General features: G+C 42.4%; 1 protein-coding gene across 1 annotated transcript in view; it reads right to left on the bottom strand.

The window, feature by feature from the left end:
• The window catches only part of anapc1 (anaphase promoting complex subunit 1), a 199,978-nt gene that overhangs the window by 164,089 nt on the left and 16,158 nt on the right, over positions 1-19,731 (bottom strand). The window contains 7 exon segments of the mRNA XM_048596681.1: positions 463-699; positions 3,157-3,305; positions 6,939-7,012; positions 9,093-9,175; positions 9,711-9,811; positions 11,240-11,291; positions 18,084-18,245. Of these exon segments, the coding sequence (XP_048452638.1) occupies positions 463-699; positions 3,157-3,305; positions 6,939-7,012; positions 9,093-9,175; positions 9,711-9,811; positions 11,240-11,291; positions 18,084-18,245 (858 nt within the window).

The following is a 19,731-nucleotide window of genomic DNA, read 5'->3' as shown; positions in this document are numbered from 1 at the left end:
TTCCTTTTGCCATAACAACAGAATTGGCCAATAGAACTGAACTGACAACCAATCAGCTGTGATCATTTGAAATTTTGCACTTTTGCATTTGTCTTGATGAGTGCAAGATGAACATCATTGGCAATCTTTATCTCTTTCTGGTAATATTGAGGATCTGCATCACCGAGACAGACTGCGGTATAGACACTAAATAAATTTATTGTAGTGTATTTATTGTAGAAATAAATACACACAATTTTGTGATGATATGTAATACCAGCATGTTCCCTCTTCAGTAGTACAACTCTACCTCTGAGTTAGGAGACCTGGGTTCAAGTCCCACTTGTTCCAAAGGTGGGTAATAACATCTCTGAACAGGATGATTAGACAATAGTTTTAATGTTAATAACACCACAAGAGCCAAAATAATTCATTTTCTTTCTGCATCACGATTCCTACAACTTTCTCTCACTTCAGTGTTGCATTTGCTCACCTTAGAGCTGCCATGTTTGAAATGGAAGGAGAGTGAGAGCGAGAGTGTGCACCAGGTGAGACTGTAGATCTGTTCTGGCTTGGAAAGGAGGAGAAGTTTTGGAATGGAGATGCGATAGGTGACTCTCCCTTTGAGACACTTCTGAGGTGAGCAGTCAGAGAACTGCTGGTGACGATCTGCTGAGGGGTTCCTGCCGTGCTGGGACATCTTAGAACTGTGTTTTGTTCCTGTTGGGAGAAATACAAAAATTCAAGCCTTGCATTAAAAGGTAAATATATGCATGTCAAAATGTAGGCCAGCTTGATAAAACATTGCACACTCTCTCTCATGGTTTTCAGTGACAGCATTATTGTCCAGTCGGAGGGGACTGGGCTTTCAATTCGTCATCTCTCCTGAGCCCACCTGCCACTTACAGCATGAACTGCTTAAAATAATAGGTATTCTGAAAAGGCTAATCTCCAGTACATCAGGTGTCGAAACCACAATGTCGTACAACAGGAGGAAGAAAGAATTACACATTACAGTCAGGGTGAAGGAACAGACAGTGGACGTGATAATTTTATTACTTTTTTTTTGTAATTCATTCATGGGATATGGGTGTCGCTGTCTGGGCCAGCATTATTGCTCACTACTAGTTGCCCCTTGGTCTAAGTGGCTACATTTCAGACAGCAGGTCGGAGTTAACCACATTGTTGTGGATCTGGAGTCATATGAAGGCCAGATCAGGCAAGGATAGCAGATTTCCTTCTCAAAAGGAATTAGTAGACCAGGTCAGTTTTTACATCAATCAACTGTGGTTATATGATTGCTATTAGACTCGCTACCAATTCCAGATCTTTTTTTGAACTGCATTTTACCATCTCTCATATTGGGAGAGCATTCACCTGGGCTTCTGGGTTACTACTCAAGTGACATTACCATTCATTGTCGCTGGGTCAAAATCCTGGAAGTCCCTCCCTCATGGCATTGTGGGTCAACCTTCACCATACGAACTGCAATGATTCAAGAAGGCAGCTCACCACCACCTTCTCAAGAGGAACAAAGGTCGGGCAATAAATGCTGACCAGACACCGACGCCCACGTCCCGTGACAGAATAAAAAAAATTATGCCACTGCTTCACCTACCTTAAGATTTTATTCATTTACAAGTTGCGAGTGTCACGAGGAAGGCAAATAATGAACATTTATCACTATACAATTGGGTTGTTTTTGGAGCCATTTTAGAGGGCATTTAACAGTCAAGCATATTGTTGTAGGTGTGGAGTCATATGTAGGCCAGATCAAACATAGACAGTAGATTTCACTCTTTACAGGGCATGGTTGAATTAGATGGGGGGTGGGGTTAACCATAATTGAGGAGTTTCATGGTCACTGTTGTTGGGAACAGCTTTACGTCCCAAATTTCCTTAAAATTCTCAGTTGCCACAGGGAATTTAAACCCATACTTCCAGATTATTACTCCAGGATCCTCAAGTACCGGTCTAGTAACCAAACCACTGTTCTACCCTGACACTGACTCTGCACCAAAATTAGATCCCTAACTAAGCATAGGAAAGACTGAAACAAAACTGCTGGAGAAATTCAACAGCTCTGGCAGCATGTGTGGAGAGAAAGCAGAGTTGGGATTTCAGGTCCAGTGACCCTTCTTCAGAACTGAGTTTCTACAGAAATTTCAGTGTTTGCTTCGGATTTCCAGCATCCAATGGTTTTTTTTTAAAAAAATGTCAATCTTCTGACCCCGTCACAAACCCTGCCCCCAACCATAGTACTGGTATTGCGGCAGAGTCCATCTCAGATTGCTGATTTCCTTGGAATCCAACTTGACTGCTGTTATTCAATCAACCTGACCATATATGTTATTGACACACTCCAGGACAGGTGGGGCTTGACCCCCGACCTCCTGGCCCAGAGGTAGGACACTACCACGTGGCTCTACTTGATCACAGGCTGAGATTCTGATACCATATCATCACTAGCAGAAAGGCTGCTTTGCTTCCATCTCTGCAATATTCTTTTTTCTCAGGCTCTACCTCGGAGATTATAATGGCTGCAGAGAAGAGGGAAGAAGGGAAGAGGAAGGAAGTATTCAGTCATAGCACTCTGGCCAGCGTGAGTGTGCAGTGGGGTTGACAGATGAACTGGTCAACCACTGGCCAAATTTTTTTAAGCTCATATCTTTCTTCACTTCTCTCTCCAAGAACTGCCTTAAAACACCAACCCTTTAACCAAGGGAGCATCAGAGGAGCAGGAAAGCTGACGTTTCAGGTCAGGACCCTTCTTCAAACCGAAACGTCAGCTTTCCTGCCCCTCTGATACTGCCTGGCCTGCTGTGTTCCTCCAGCTCCACACGGTGTTATCTCAGACTCCAGCATCGGCAGTTCTTACTAACCCTTTAACCAATACAATGTAATGCCTCCACTTTGGGTTCAGCATCTCATATCCCAGTCAAGTCTATTTTGGTGCATTTTCTTTGGTACTTAAAAGCATATTGTTATCACATTTATTTAATTTTACCATCAAACTTTAATTTGCGCAGAGCTCTTTATATCTTACTTCCTGGAATCCTTAGAATAACAACAGCAGAATGCATACAGGTATCTTTCTCAAACCAGAAGTTCAGAAAAAAAACGGAGAACAGGAATAAATGATTTTTTTTTTTTTAAAAACGTCGACGGAATAGGTACCTCAGTTTTAATTTTGCGTAATGCCCAAACTGCATGCAGACACTGTGCTGTGTCGTAAGTCATGATGATTGATGGTGTTGAGCTGGAGAAAATGATTTTCAGGGTATAGTCAGCAACGTACTGTACTCTTGTGATGTTGGTCACACCTCCTGAATGGGAGAAACCAATGATTTAATTCTGACACAAATGAAAATAAAATGTTTTGTCACGTCAACAATGTAAGCGGGCACCAAGGGGCTTAGACCGCACCTTTCAAGCCTAAAATCACTTCCATCTAGAAGGACAAGGGATACATTTAGATATGTGGGAACACCACCACTTACAAGTTCTCCTCCGAGCCACTCACCACCCTGACTTGGAAATATATCGCCGTTCCTTCGCTGGGTCAAAATGCTGGAACTCCTTCCCTAAGGGCATTGTAGGTCAACCCATAGCACATGAACAGCAACAGTTCAAGAAGGCAGCTCACCACAACCTTCTCAAGGGCAACTAGGGACAGGCAACAAAAGCCAGCAATGCCCACAATCCACAAGAAAATAGCAAAAATGTAATATTAACAATAAGACATATTTTGTCTAAGATTCTCATCTTCTAGGGACAGCAAGATGAAAGCTGCGGTAAATGTGCCTTTTTTCAGTAGTATTCAAGTTCTGAACTCCAAATGAAAATTAACAGATTTTCTTCATATCTAAGTTTTGGGCCAACAACGAAAAATAGGTTCATTATACGGTTCCATGTACTAGCATTATCATTAATAACCCAAACGTGTTTTTTTTGCAAATAATAGCTCTTCCCTCATTGCTTTGCTCGTAGAAAAAGCAAAATGCAAAACTTGTTAAAACATTAATTACCTAGCATTATCACACAAATACTTGTATTTTGATTGCTCAATGTATATTTAAAATTTCTTCCTTCTCTAATAAGCATCTTTCTTAACTCAGTGTAACAAGCCGTCTTTTCCAATTGATCTTAATGCTTTCAAATAGGTTTATTTCTACAGCTCTGTCTTTAATTTGTCTTTATATTGAACATGCAGGAATATTTACGAATCATGTCAAAAACCTGCAACGGCATGAGCTGTGACGAAACTTGAGCTTTGTTTTTTTAAAAAAATTGACAAGTCCAATTGAAATTTTTAATGGAACGAAGAGAATAGTAAACTCTGGAAGGAAACACTCAAGTCAAGGATCCCATTGGAAAGCGACATCCAGCTGGTCTTTCCTCACTGTGCTGTGCTTCTCTCCTCAATGGAGATTGAGTGTGAGTTGACTATGTTCTATATACTTGTAAAAATGCTCACAGTTTGATTGTAAGTGCACATCTATGACAATCACAACAGATAAATTATCCATCTTGCAGACAAAAGGATTATATTTGATATCAAGCAAATTGGTGAACATCATAGAATGCTTACAATCATTAGAAACAGCTCCAGTATACACAGGAAAGCCCAGTTCTACACTGTGCTTGGTACACAACATCGCACAATAAACCTCTGGGGAGATTTAATAGAAGTAGTCAAATTTGAGTGTGGTTCTTCAGTTCTGAGGCAGGGTCACTAGACTCAAAACGTTAACTCTGATTTCTCTCCACAGATGCTGCCAGATCTGCTGAGCCTTTGCAGCTATTTCGGTTTTTGTTTCTGATTTCCAGCATTCGCAGTTCTGTCAGTTTTTTGTTTGAGTGGAGTTTGATAGGATGAATAGGAAGAACCCACTTCCACCAGTAAACTGTAGGTGACACATTGGCTCAGTGGTTAGCACTGCTGCCTCACAGCGCCAGAGACCCTGGTTCAATTCCAGCCTTGAGTGACTGTCCGTGTGGAGTTTGCACATTCTCCTTGTGTCTGCGTGGGTTTCCTCTGGGTGCTCCGGTTTCCCCCCACAGTCCAAAGGTTTGTCTTGGGGGAGGCGATGGCCTAGTGGTATTATCTCTGGACTGTTAATCCAGGGACTCAGATAATATTCTCAGGACCCGGGTTCGAATCCCACCACAGCAGATGGTGGAATTTGAATTCAATAAATATCTGGAATTAACAATCTAATGATGACCGTGAATCCATTGTCGATCGTCGGAAAAACCTATCTCGTTCACTAATGTCCTTTAGGGAAGGAAACTACCATCCTTACCTGGTCTGGCCTACATGTGACTCCAGATCCATAGCAATGTGGTTGACTCTTAACTGCCCTCTGAACAATTAGTGATGGGCAATAAATGCTGCCTAACCAGCGACACACTCATCCCATGAATGAATAAAGGGAGGGTAGGTGGATTGGCGAAGCTAAATTGCCCACAGTGTCCAGGGATGTGCAGGCTAGGTGGGAAATGCAGGGTCATAGGGATAGGTAGAGGGTGGGTTGGTCTGGGTGAGATGTTCTTCAGAGGGTCGGTGTGGGGTCAATGGGCCTAATGGCCTGCTTCTACACTGGATTCTATGATTGGCCAGTAACTGGATGTCAGGTAATTGACAAAAGAAAGGAAGGGAAGAGTGGGGGAAATTTTGCATTTCAGAGAGAGCTGCTACAATTTTGAATGCAGTACTTTTCACGGGATTTTTGGGAGCAGTGTTGGCTGGATCTAGTCACCTTTGAACTGAATGGCTTACTTGTTTCAGAGGGCAGTTAGTCGACCACATTACTGTGAATCTGGAGTCACACGTAGGCCAGATAAGGATGGCGAATTTCCTTCTCTGAAGGACATTAGATCATACATCAGAGAGTTTGGAAGCAGGCCATTCGGTCTGTCGACCTTCTGAAGAGCATCCAACCCAGACCCACACCTCTCTTCTTATAAATCCACAGAGGTAAGACAGTAAGAAAGTAAGTTAATAAGTTCATACTAAATGTCTTCCTCACCTGTTGACTTACATACAAGAGGTGCATTTCCCATGGTCAATCCACATAATCTGCACATCTTTGGACTGTGGGAGGAAACAAGAGCACCCAGAGGAAAGCCACGCAGACATAGGGAGAACGTCTGTGTGGAGTTTGCAATGTCACCTGAATCGGGAATCGAATCCAGGTCCTGGTATTGTGAGGCAGCAGCACTAACAACTGAGCCACCGTGCTGCCCAGATATTTGTGAAGCTGGGCTTTTACAGCAATCGATGACAGTTGTCATGGTCACATTTGCTGAGATGAGCTTTACATTCCAGATTTATAATGAACCCACTGAGTATTAATTATTCTGGGCCTCTCTATTACTGCTCCAGTGTCTTTATCACTATGCTGATTAAAACCTCAAAGCTTGTTGGGAGCCAATTCAACAATAACTTTCAAAAGGTAATGGGATACTTATCTGAAGGAGAAAAATATTGCAACATTATAGGGAAAGAGCAGGGCACTGGAACGAATTGGACAATACTTTCAAAACGCCAGCACAGCCACAATGGCCTCCATCAATTCTTGAAATGTCTACGACATTTTACTTTCCTCTAATTGTCACCTCACTTGTACATACATTATTGTCACTCTTGAGCAATTCCCGAGCTCATTACTGCTCAATTCTCCCTCTAGTGGAAGAATTATTTCACATTTGCTGGTGCCTCCACAAGAGCAGCTCCCCAGCTTTCCCAAACCAAGAGTGAGATTTCCCAACACCTCCCTTGGAGGCGAATTCAACTACTGTGTCTGCGTCACTCAAACATCCGACAATCACTGCTTCCTTGTTTGATTATTACCATTTAACAAAGACAATCATCCAAAACATCTCCCACTATAAATCCACAGAGGTAAGACAGCAAGAAAGTAAATTAATATGTTCATACTCAATGTCTTCCTCACCTGTTGACTTACATACAAGAGGTGCAATTTCATCCAGTGGGTGCAGCATGCTGAACATTGTAGGCAGTGGCTCCCTGTAAGCAGTAACACAGCAACAATCAGCACAATTGCTGGACCACCACTAAACATGGCATTCCCCCCCACATGCTAGAGGTTTAACAGCAAGTGTGTCTGGACAAAGACACATGATTTGTCCCGTCTTGAATCTTCAAACCCTGCTGTGACTCCTGAACCCAGTCACTAATTCTGCAAAATATTGAGCTTAAACACACCAATGGCAGAGTCTGTGCCGGGTGTGACATGGAGCTACACAAACTAAGCAAGCTGCTGGTTGTCTGTTGACTTCTCATTTCTGCCAGCGTAGCAGGACGGCAAATAAGGGGCCTCAAGACACTAACAGCAACAGACGTGGCGTTTACTGGAAAATATTTGTAAACAGAATCATAGAATCCCTACAGTGGGGAAGTAGTCCATTCGGCCCATCAACTCCACACCGATCCTCCAAACAGCATCCCACCCAGACCCACACCCGACCCTCTCCCTGTAACCCTGCAATTCCCATGGTTAATCCACCCAACCTACACGAAAAGGTAAACAGTGAACATGTCATTTAATAATGAGTCCTTACACTCACACACCATACAGAGTTCATAATAGAAGAAAATGTGGTATCCAACTCCCTGTAGTGCACAGTAAGCATCATTCACCAAAGGATGATGAAAGGGGTAAACCATTGGGAGCAGGGTGTATTTAAGCTTACAGCATGTGGACAGATTAGCCTTCTCATAAAAATCATTGATTCATTTTGACAATTTTTTTTACACAAAAGTGAGACTACTTGTATCATATTTCGTGGAAGTAATTAAAATATTTTTAGAATTTAAGAATATTCAATGAACAATGGTGTAAAATGGTTAGCTAACTTGTGTTAAACTAGATCCCATAATGTAGTGGATTAAGAAAATAAAATAAGTGGTTTGAGGTGAGTGAAATTGCGTGACTGGATAACTGGTAAACTGGATGGAGTAAGTGCAGGCGGAATTTAATCCCAATAAGTGCGAAGTGTTGCATTTTGGGAGGTGTAATAAGGGAAGGATATACATAATAAATGGTAGGTCCTTAAGGAGTACTGAAGAACAAAGGGACCCTGGTGTACATACTATAGGGCCCTGAAGGTGTCAGCACAGGTAGACAGGGTGGTGAAGAAGGCATATGGGATGCTTGTCTTTATTAGCCAGGCCATAGATTGTAGGACCAAGGATTTCTTGTTATAATTTTATAAATTGGTAAGGTCACAGGTGGAATACTGTGTGTAGTCACCACACTATCAGAAGGACATGAATGCACTGGAGAGGATGCAGAGAAGAGTCACCAGCATGTCACCTAGGATGAAAAGTCTCAGTTATGGGGAAAGACTGGATAGGCTGGGCTTCAGAGCAGATGAAGCTGAGGGTGGGGATTGGATTGAGGGATATAAAATTGAGTGGTATAGACAAACTAGACTGTGAACATCAGAGTAGCAGGAAGGTGGACGTTCCTGATGAAGGGTCCTGGCCCGAAACATCGACGTTCTTGCTCCTCTGATGCTGCCTGACCTGCTGTATTCCTCCAGCTCCACGCTGTATTGACAGTTAAATGGGATTACTGTAGTTTGGTGTTTGCTGGTCAGCACAGACGTGGTGGGCCGAAGGGCCTGTTTCTATGCTGTACGACTCTACAACTCACTGAAATAAAAGAATTTCAAATCTTAAACCAGATTTGAACTGAGAGCTCGGTTCCTTCATACTGACCAGGTTTGCAGGCTGATGAATAAAGTGCCACACAGCAAAACCAGCAGCAGCTCTTCCAGAACAAACAAAGCCATCACCAATACATGCCCCTCATCCCCAACACACACTCGCCTAAATTTAATCACTATGGCACTGCATTAATATTATCGTGGAGGTCCAAATTGAGACGGCATGCCAACTGACTAAAAGCAACAATAAAGTAACGACACTGGCACCCTGCAAGAGTGAGATCAAATAGGATAAAAGGTTCCAATAAAGAAGGACCAATTGTAAGAAAGCAGAAAAATGCCAAACTATGGTAAATGTATAACAGCGACTTTAACAGAATTAATCTCAAGCACGAGCACAATTTTTAGTTGCCTACCTCAGAGGACTTAAAGGTGCTTCTTGCACAGGATTACTGCGCTCAAAAATTAACCCATACTTGGTTGCCCAAACATCTGCAACCTAGGGAGAGACCAGACAACATTATTTAAATAAGTAATGTATAAAGCAAAGTGGTGCATGTACGGAAATACTTTTAGCCCAGGGAGTGAGATCCAATGTCAGTGTAGCTTTTTACTCCCATCACTTAATGCCCAAAAATACTTATGATAAAACAAATTTACTTTGAAGAACAGTCATTGTTAATTGTATATTAATTGATCTTTAATCATATTTGTGTGGTGAGCATTAAATGAGGACTCAACTTCACTCACTTACATAGGAGTTGGCAGAAACCGTGGTTGTTGCCTTATTGCTCTATGGCCTATAACGTGTCTCTCCATTAATAAAAGTTTGTACATGTTTGAAGACTCCAATTCTACCTTTTAGTGTCTGGTTATTTGAGATGTAACAGTTTAGGTAAATGTTAGAAGCATTTTATTTGCAAAAGGAATCACGCTAACAGCAAGAGGATGAATGGCTACTTAATCAATATTTAGCAAATCATGTTGAGGCCAAAATCTTGGCAAGGAAACATTTAAAGAACAGAAACTATCACCTGAAAAGGTAATGGGGCAATGTAGTCCTTGCCATCCACGGTGTGCACATTCACACAGGATTTCTGTACAATACACACGCACTTCTCTGTCTTCTCTTGAGCTGAAAGAGCAAATGCTTTATCACAGGTCATGAGGCGAGAAGCTAACAGGCCCACAGTAAAAGGATTCATAAAGAAAAGTCATGAGTGTAACATTACTAGAACAATGTTAATTATAAAGTCGTTTTGGTCAAACATAGGTTCCAGACATTCAAGAAGGCAGCAGAATACAACTTTCCTAAGGGTGATGAAAGACTGAAAATAAACAGTGGCCTTGCTATCAATGCCCTCATCCCATGAATGAGTAAATGTTCTGCTAGGTACCTGACAGAAGGCCAGCAATAAGTCTCAGAGTCACCTCAGATAATCTACACAATCGGTGTTTCCACTTGACCAATGCAGAACAAACTTACTAACCCTGGAGCAACTTATTCAAGGGTGGGAAATTTAGTTGTGGGTTGTCAAAAGTAATGATTTGGGTATTTAAGAAAGATAAAAAGTGCAGCCAAAATCATGCACATTCATCAGGCAGATAATCAGCTAGTCCATTTTAGGCTACCATGTGAAATCTTACATTACAGGTCATGTGGAAGTAAGCAAAAAGAACTCCAAACCCTAGGGACATGTCTACGCTCTTGAAACCAACACTGTTACAGAAATTATGAATGTCTCAACAAAACGATTTAAAAGGAGAAACCTCAAGTTATATTTCTGTTCAAAAGTCCTCTCAAAATACTGATACATGAGAAAGACGGCCTCACTGACCCATCTCATTCTGAGCCCCCTTGTGAGCAGGGTCATGCAAGGAGCACCTCCCTTCGTAAGAATGATGCGTTGATCAAAAACAAGCTGAGCCCAGACCAACAGCTTGAGGTCCGACAGCAACTTGCATTTACCTAGCACCTTTAACATAGCAAAATGTCCCAAGATGCTTCATCATGTATAATTTGACATATGATGACAGTGAGTAAAAGTCTGGATCAAGAATGTTTTGCTAATGGCATAGATTTCCAATCACTCTCTTCACAGGAGAGTAAGAGGCAACTTGATTGAAAAACATAGGACCCTGAGAGGTTAAGGGTAGGCAGGAATGCGGGTTTGAGGTTACAATCTGATCAGTCAAGACCTTATGGAGTGGTGGAGCAGATTCAAGGGACTGAAGAGCCAACTGCTACTCCTTCCATCCTGTTTGTCTAATCAAATTGCACACTGAATAGAGACACACCACGTTGCGACAACTTTAGAACAAGGTTGTTGAACATATCGGAAGATGGAAAGCAGGCAAGTTATTTAAAGCATTACTTTCATAAGAGCTGACTGTTAGAAAAATGTCCAATCTCCAATTTTCTCCCAGCAAGCAATGCATTAGAAGGCAGAGGAGTGGAACAAATGTGCAAAGACAATATATATTTTTCTTTTCTGCTAAAGAGAATTGCAAAATCAAAATAGGGATCAAAGGTTTTCATGATAACTTTGGTTCAACAACGCACCTTCTGCACAATCGGTCTTGTCTTGTGGAATGCTGAAATCACACCATAGTGCCTAAAACCAAAGACAAAAAAAAGACTGGTGAGCGCCTCATGATTTAATTTTGGTTTTCCCCTAATTATTTTACCTTGAAAACCACATCATTTAACGCAAATGCACTGCCCCAGTTCAGAATTCTGGCAGCCTGCCACAGCACAGCTTGTGGTGGGCTGGATGACACAAAAGGGGTGTTAGCAAGCAACGGTTATAGAAAATGCTCGAGGAATTAAATATAGCAAGTGTATACCGGAAGCATAGATATTACATTGGTGCTCATGAAAGCAGAGTATTGTGAGAATTTTTCTGAGATGCTTTGCATCATTCAGGCATTTAATAAATCCAGTTATTTGTAGCTTCACTAATTCTGCTTACTGTTAATTGTTGGTGTGTAGCTAAGTTCTAGTGAGAATCGGTTTATTTCTAAATCTCTAGTACTGGCAAGCACATCAAATGCTAGAAGAGGGTGCAGATGAGATCCACTAGAATGGTTTCAGGGATTAGGGCCTTTGGTTATGAGGATACTGAAAACACTGGTACTTTTTCTGAGCAGAGGAGGTGACTTAACAGAGGTGGTCAAAACTACGTTCAATAAAATTTGCGGACGCAAACCTAAAACACAGTCTTGCTAAAAAGGAAAATAAATTCTTAAGGGCCAAACAGTGAAACGTGAGGGTGGGGGTCACATCAAATTTACTGCAGAGGGCTTTTCAACAATAAGCAAGGATCTTGGGAAATCCACTTGCAGAAATTTGAAGAGTGTGCATCGACGTCCCATATATCACTCATGGCTAGATGGCACTTCCTGTCACACACATGACACTGCAGCCAGAATATCAGCAGTTCTCAATTGATATCCCCACAAAGGAAGTGAAGGTTCTAATCTGAATGAATGAATGCTAAAGCCAATCAGACTGAGGAAGATTCACACTGTCCATATCAAGATAGCTGCACACCCACGTTTTTGCAGCAGATTAAGACATCTGCATTATAGGAAACAATGCTTTCAGCCTTAAAAACAGTTCACTGAGTGCTGCAGGAGATTAACTATTACGTAATTCTAAAGTAAATAATTTTCTTCAAAAGCATATTAACACTGACTGTGGGAAATGTAAGAAGACCACTCGATTTGATTTGACTTTGATGTATTATTGGCACATGTATCTGGGTACAATGAAAAGTTTTGTTTTGCATGCAGTACAGGCAGATCATGCCATACAAAGTGCAAAAGGGTACTTAAACAGAGTGAAGAATACAAAGTTATGGCTACAGAGAAGGTGCACAGACAGTAAGATCTACATTAAATGTAAAATTTGAGAGGTCCATTCATAAGTCTAATAACAGCAGGGAAGAAGCTGTTCTTGAATCCATTCAGCTCCTTGGGTTTCCTTCACCTTCAGATATTAGCAAACAAATTGGGCTTTTAACAAGTTGTCCCAGTCACCGTTATTGAGACTAGCTTTGTATTTGGGATTTATTAATTTAATATAAACTCCACCAGGTGCCAAGCAGTTCTCCCAGACCATTATCCTAGGCGTCTGCATTACAAATGCAGTTGAGGTTTATGTTGAGTTGGGGGGGGCAGAATTGAGAAAGATAAACAACACCTCAACTTACTTATTTATGATAATTGACTCATTACATGAAGAGAGTGATACGCAGGTATAAAAACATTCCAGAACTATTGCTGGACTTAAACTTTCAAGCAAAGCACTTGCCTGAGTTCATAGAATCCCTACGGTGTGGAAACAGGCCCTTTGGCCCAACAAGTCCACACCAAACCTTGGAGCATCCCACCCAGACCCATCCCCCTATAACCCACCTAATCTACACCTCCCTGAACACTGCGGGCAATTTAGCATGGCCAATCCACCTAACCTGCACATCTTTGGACTGTGGGAGGAAACCGGAGCACCCGGAGGAAACCCACGCAGACACAGGGAGAATGTGCAAACTCCACACAGACAGTCGCCCGAGGCTGGAATCGAACCTGGGTCCCTGGCGCTGTGAGGCAGCAGTGCTAACCACTGTGCCACCAATTTTGAACTTGGAGCACAGGGTTCAGAAACCATCGCGCTCACCATTACACCACGGCAACCTGAGCTTCAAGCCCAACACCTTAATGGAAGCATGTGAGAATGCTTTAGATTTTGGATATGAGCCTCAATTAAATTTGTTTCCAGTGTGAGAACAGCAGCACAGACCACATTTACTCTCCATATCTTGCTATGCTCTGAAGGTATTTCAGGCTTTTGCCTCGAATGCCTGCAACCCTTCTCATACTGCTGTTAAGCAAGGATGTCTGGGACTTATTGCAATAGCAACTGACACTGCTTATCTCAAAGCCCGGAGGGCAGGAGTCAGAGTGGGTCTTGGAAGTGCTGCATATTTTCATGGTGAGTCCTTCTCTAACAAGACAGGGGTGGGGGCACAGTGGTTCACTGGCTAGCAATGTTGCCTCACAGCAACAGGGACCCGGGTTTGATTCCACCCTTGGGTGACTGTCTGTACGGACTTTGCACATTCTCCGCGTGTCTGCGTGGGTTTCCTCTGGGTGCTCTGGTTTCCTCCCATAGTCCAAAGATGTGCGGGTTAGGAGGATTGGCCATGCTAAATTGCCCGTAGTGTCCAGGGACATGCAGGGTTATAGGAATAGGGTGGGGGTGGGGGGGATACTGAGCTGGCTGCTGTTCGGAGGGTCGGTATGGACTCAATGGGCCGAATGGCCTGCTTCCACATTGTTAGCATTCTATGACTCTAAACATCCTTCGTTTCGTTCAGGATATCTCAACATGAGTTCCTTCTGCTGTGATAAGCTTGTTGAGCTCAATGTGGCACACGTTACTATGCTGGTGGAGGAGTGAGTGGATATGAAATACAGGACTCATCTTAATGTCAAGATTGAAATGAGCGACTGGAGATACCAGACATCAATGTAACAGAAGGGTTACCAGAGCAGTAAAGAAGGAAAGGTATCAGTAAGATCAAAGTGAGCAGAATAGTCTATCAAAGCTGCAACTATTTACTGCAATATCAAATTAGACTGCATAACCAGAAAGAAAAAATATGTAAAGAAATGGAGCAGAAACGTGGTAATGATCAGATGGTGTTTTCACTTTCACTTGTTTATTTACTTTAGCCAATATACCGCCCACCCAACAAGGTCACGAACTTGAAACAGAGGGCTTGAGATAAATTTCCCAAATTGGCAAGTTATGCCTGTAATAAGCAGAGGAAATTTTGAAAGCAGAATTGAATCTATTCTTGAAGAGAACACAAAAGCAGAGCTATGGGGTTGGGACAAAGAAGTGGAACTGATTGAACAGTACTTTCAACAAATCAGCACACACAAGATAGGCCAAATGCCCTCCGTCTGTGATGTTAGAGAATGAGGACAGAAGGTATAAAATGTTGAGCACCAATGCTGAGAAGGCAAGAAGCCATGGGTAATTGTGCTCCTTTCCCAGTGGCAAGTTGCCTGTGTTGCTAAGTAAGACAGGGAAAACAAAGTATTCAGCTAAGGAGGCCACTCAGCAAAGTGCCTGCCACACTACACTAACTCAACATTACTGCAATTACGCGGTTCTTTCTTGAGGGTTTGCCTGGCCTGACTGATGCTCTGTTGCTACAAAGCTGAAAAAAAATATTAAGAGCATCCACCTTACTGCAAAGGCTTCGGGTCAACACATATCCAACAACCTGCTGTAAAGACTCTGCTCAAGTTCTGACAACAGTGACAAATTCCACCCCAGCAGCCAAGACAACTGAAAACTACTCCAAAATAGAAAGTCAATTCATTTTATCCCCTAAAATTAATGAGTTTTTTTTTTGAAAAATCAAATTCTGCTCTGTGATCTACATTTTTGCCAAAAAAATGATCAGTTCTTCCTGGGGCCTTTTTATTTTGCCAAAATCTATTCATTAGTTTTTGCGATATATTGCTTACACATGGAGTGACGAGTACAAACAGTGCCTCCAACCATCTACCCACCCTCAGTGGCAGAGATAATGATTTAGCTTCATGTCATAGATATTTGGAACTCTTTGCTACAAAACGCTGGCGATACTCAGGCAATTCAAATATCGAAATCTGAGATAGATACTTTGCGTAAAGATATTGCTTATGAGTCAAAAGTGAGAACATTGTAAGATCTAAAAAGCAAAATACATTTGTTCCACAATTATAAATGTTTTGGTGATCCATTCTGGGATAGAGCACCCATCAAACAGACTATAAGATGGCACTGTGCCACCCTCACCCGGATGTGATACTGGATGCTCTTTACACAATGTAGGTACTTTGGAAAGGATTGTGCATTTGAAAGGATGTATCAACCAGCACTGAAGTGGTGAGGGCTGGCTTCAGTTCCAAAAATAAATGTTAGGAATTGGATTTATACCCTTGTCATGGATCTCAGCAAAGAGAAAGAGGCATGTTTTTGGTCAAGCTCAGATTGGTGGAATTTTGTACAGTAAGATTTGAATAAGAGTGTCAATGGGCAACAAAGATAGAGTCATAGAGATGTACAGCACAGAAACAGACCCTTCAGTCCAACCCATCCTTGCTGACCAGTTATTCTCAATTAATCTAGTCCTACTTGCCAGCATTTGGCCCACACCCGTCTAAACCCTTCCTATGCATATACCCATCCAGATGCCTTTTAAATGTTGTAATTGTACCAGCCTCCACCACTTTCTCTGGCAGCTCATTCCATACACGCACCACCCTCTGCGTGAAAGAGCTGCCCCTTAGGTTCCTTTTAAATCTCTTTCTCCTCTCACCTTAAACCAATGCCCTCTAGTTTTGGACTCCCCTACCCTGCGGAAAAAAAGACTGACTATTCACCTTATCCATGTCCCTCGTGACTTTATAAACTTGTCTAAGTTCTTTGTTTAAGTGTTATCTTTTTGCTACAGATTTAAATGAGGCCGTACCAAATGCCCTGTTTTTTTTTTTCAGAGGAATTTTGTACAAATGAGTTCGGTGGAGAAACATGTCAGCCTGAAGCTGTTAGTCCATCAAATTGCAACATTAATTTCCAGGTTTACATTTGTTAGTTCTCACTCCCGTTGAAACATGTCAGACATCCACATTAAATAAATCCTGCAGCCCTTATGTATAGATTTTGCACAGGCTCAGAGCCAGGTCGGTGACAGTGAACACAATGGTGAGTTTTGGATGAATAAGATTATCATTGTGCAACGTAGGATAAGGATCCTGAAGAAAGCAGCAACACGTGGAGAAGCATAGCCCAAGTGTGACATCAAAGATAATTCTAAAATACCTTTATTTATTCCTGTGTGAAGTGCACACAGAGTTACACAGCACAGGTACAGACCATTCAACTCACATGCTGGTGCTTCAACACCTCCCGCCCCACTGTCACCCAACCACATCAACACAGTGGGGGTAAAAATATATTCATTTGAAGTGCTCCTCTTGAGTTTATTGACAGCTATGACTTCAACTTTTCAGGGGCTGCTCTTTGGTTTACAGGCAGTCCTTTCACTCTCACCACTCTTCCATGAGGTGATGCATTCATGTGGAACAAAACGTTTGTATTTCTGTTAATGTGTAGGAATTTTGACTCTCAGAAAAGCAGAATTGAAAGAATTGATAAATATCCTTAAAGCCGCAACACAAAGCAATTTTCTGGTCAGCACTGCATTTAAATTGGCATGAGACAAAATTCATCAGTTAGCAACAAAATCTTTGTTGAAAAACGTCCAACATAGTCTATTGAAAAAAAATCCTAAATATGCTTTCCCTGGTCTGGTGAGGTCAAAACTGGACAGTTGCATGTTTGTCGCTAATATGGTCACTGTACTTCAAGTAATTCATAGTATCTGAAGTGCTTTGAGATATGTCAACATAGAAATGCAAATCATTACAAGCTAAAGCAGCTCAGAATCAAAATATCCACTGGCAGCGTTCATTACAATAGCACCCACGCATAAAGCATTTCCTGAATTCATACATCGTAACCTAGAGATTCCAAATGCATTTGTAAGGACTTAATTCCCTCAGTTTTTCTGCTTCCCAGTTAGCTAATTATTCCTTTCTTGAAAGATTTAAAACTGCTTTCTGTCACCATTTTGCAAATCCTCTCCCCCACTTTGCAGCTCCTTGTATCTTTCCTCTCTTTCCCCATGTTTCAGTCTCATTCACCTCCTGTCAAGCCTGACAGCCTCGCAACCCCTGCCAACCCCTTTGATCCCTCCAGTCTGCGCCTCACCCTCTATAAAATTCTGTCAGTTCACCTGCAATAGGTTTGGTGATTGAATTTTCCTGAGCGTTTAAGGTAAATCTGGCAAAGGGGTGGGGGGTGGGGGCAAATCCAGTCGCTCCAGGTGTGATTTTATTGTTCTAAAATAGCCTTCCATTTCTCTTACATGTATTTTTGCTGTTGGCCTCAGCCACACTTGTGGTAGTGAGATCTACATTCTAATGTTAGAATCAACTCCAATTCAAAAAGGGTATTTGGATAGCTGGCCAATGGTCTTGCGAGTATTGCAAAGCTCCATACCACAGTAACTCAAGGTAGGTAAACACAAATTTTAATCCATCAGCAGCAGTATGCACCATTTAAGACACAGATGTTTCAGGAAAATGAGCTGAAACAGACTGTTGAAGCAATCCAAGCTGTGTAAAGAGATATTATTGGAAGCTTCTTTAATCATTATAAACAGACGTTTATCTTGCTTGTACATGAAGATATACAGATATATGATCAGGGAGCAAACATATTTAAAAGCAGGATTCTGTCACTTGACTTTATGATAAGTAAATGTGATAAATCATGGTCTTGCCTGCCGGACAGGGCTGTCCACTGTAAATGCCTTATAAACAGAACAGGCATGGCTTTTACTTCCTCTGCTCCAGATGACCATATTACCAGCCACATACAGCTCTTCATCATAGTCCAGCTCTTCCCCAATGTCACAGGTGCCTTTCCTTAGATGCCAACTCTCCTGCAACAACACAAGTTTTATCAGCTGCATTCAGAATCATCCTCACATTAAAAAGAGAGTGTTCCCTTGGAGCTGTGTTTCACAGCATTTCTAAATCAAACTGCCATGAATTAGACAATTTGGTTCTACACGTCTCCAATGAACCCTCAAAGGTGCTTTTTTTAAATTTAAATAATGAATCATCACCTTGCAAAAGAACGAGGTAATTTTATATATATACATATATTAGGAAGAGGATTACTTATTTTGAATTAAGGGCTTTCGACAATTGGTCCTCACACAAGGAAAAGCAAATGAGCTCTTACATAGCCCCTGATATTCTTGAAGTTCATAAACTTATTAACAAACCTTTTACAAACACACACTTATGCTCGAGCGTTATACTACTACTTATCTCATTTCAAGACTTTTCAGCGTTGAGAGAAACCAAATGAATGATGAAAGCAGAGCAGGGGAGAGGAGGAGAGGGCTTTGTGCTCATTCTGTCTGCCTTTGATAACAATCCTAAATTTAGGAACCTGGCTGCTGATTTCTTAACCAGACACTATTTGCAACAAGAGATAGTAGGAACTGCAAATGCTGGAGAATCTGAGATAACAAGGTGTAGAGCAGGATGAACACAGCAGGCCAAGCAGCATCAGAGGAGCAGGAAAGCTGACGTTTCGGGCTTAGACCCTTCTTCAGAAATGGGGGAGGGGAAGGGGGTTCTGAAATAAATTGGGAGAGAGGGGGAGGCAGATAGAAGATGGATAGAGGAGAAGACATGTGGAGAGGAGACAGACAGGTCAAAGAGGCGGGAATGGAGCCAGTAAACGTGAGTGCAGGTGGGGAGGTAGGGAAGAGATAGGTCAGTCCAGGGAGGACGGACAGGTCAAGGGGCGGGATGAGGCTAGTAGGTAGGAGATGGGGGTGCGGCTTGAGGTGGGAGGAGTGGATAGGTGGGAGGAAGGACAGGTTAGGGAGGCGGGGACGAGCTGGGCTCGTTTTGGGATGCGGTAGGGGGAGGGGAGATTTTGAAGCTTGTGAAGTCCACATTGATACCATTGGGCTGCAGGGTTCCCAAGCAGAATATGAGTTGCTGTTCCTGCAACCTTCGGGTAGCATCATTGTGGCACTGCAGGAGGCCCAGGATGGACATGTCGTCCGAGGAATGGGAGGGGGAGTTGAAATGGTTCGCGACTGGGAGGCGCAGTTGTTTGGTGCGAACCAAGCGTAGGTGTTCTGCAAAGCGGTCCACAAGCCTCCGCTTGGTTTCCCTGATGTAGAGGAGGCCACAACGGGAACAGCAGATGCAGTATAACACATTAGCAGATGTGCAGGTGAACATCTGCTTGATGTGGAAAGTCTTCTTGGGACCTGGGATGGGGGTGAGGGGGGAGGTGTAGGGGCAGGTGTAGCACTTCTATTGTTGCAGGGAAAAGTGCCGGGTGAGGTGGGGCTGGAGGGGAATGTCGAGCGGACAAGGAAGTCACAGAGATAGTGGTCC

The sequence above is a fragment of the Rhincodon typus genome, chromosome 5 (assembly GCF_021869965.1).
Source record: "Rhincodon typus isolate 14 chromosome 5, sRhiTyp1.1, whole genome shotgun sequence".
NCBI lineage: Eukaryota > Metazoa > Chordata > Chondrichthyes > Orectolobiformes > Rhincodontidae > Rhincodon > Rhincodon typus.
Note: the sequence above shows the minus strand (reverse complement) of the source record. Positions and strands in the feature narration are given on the sequence as shown.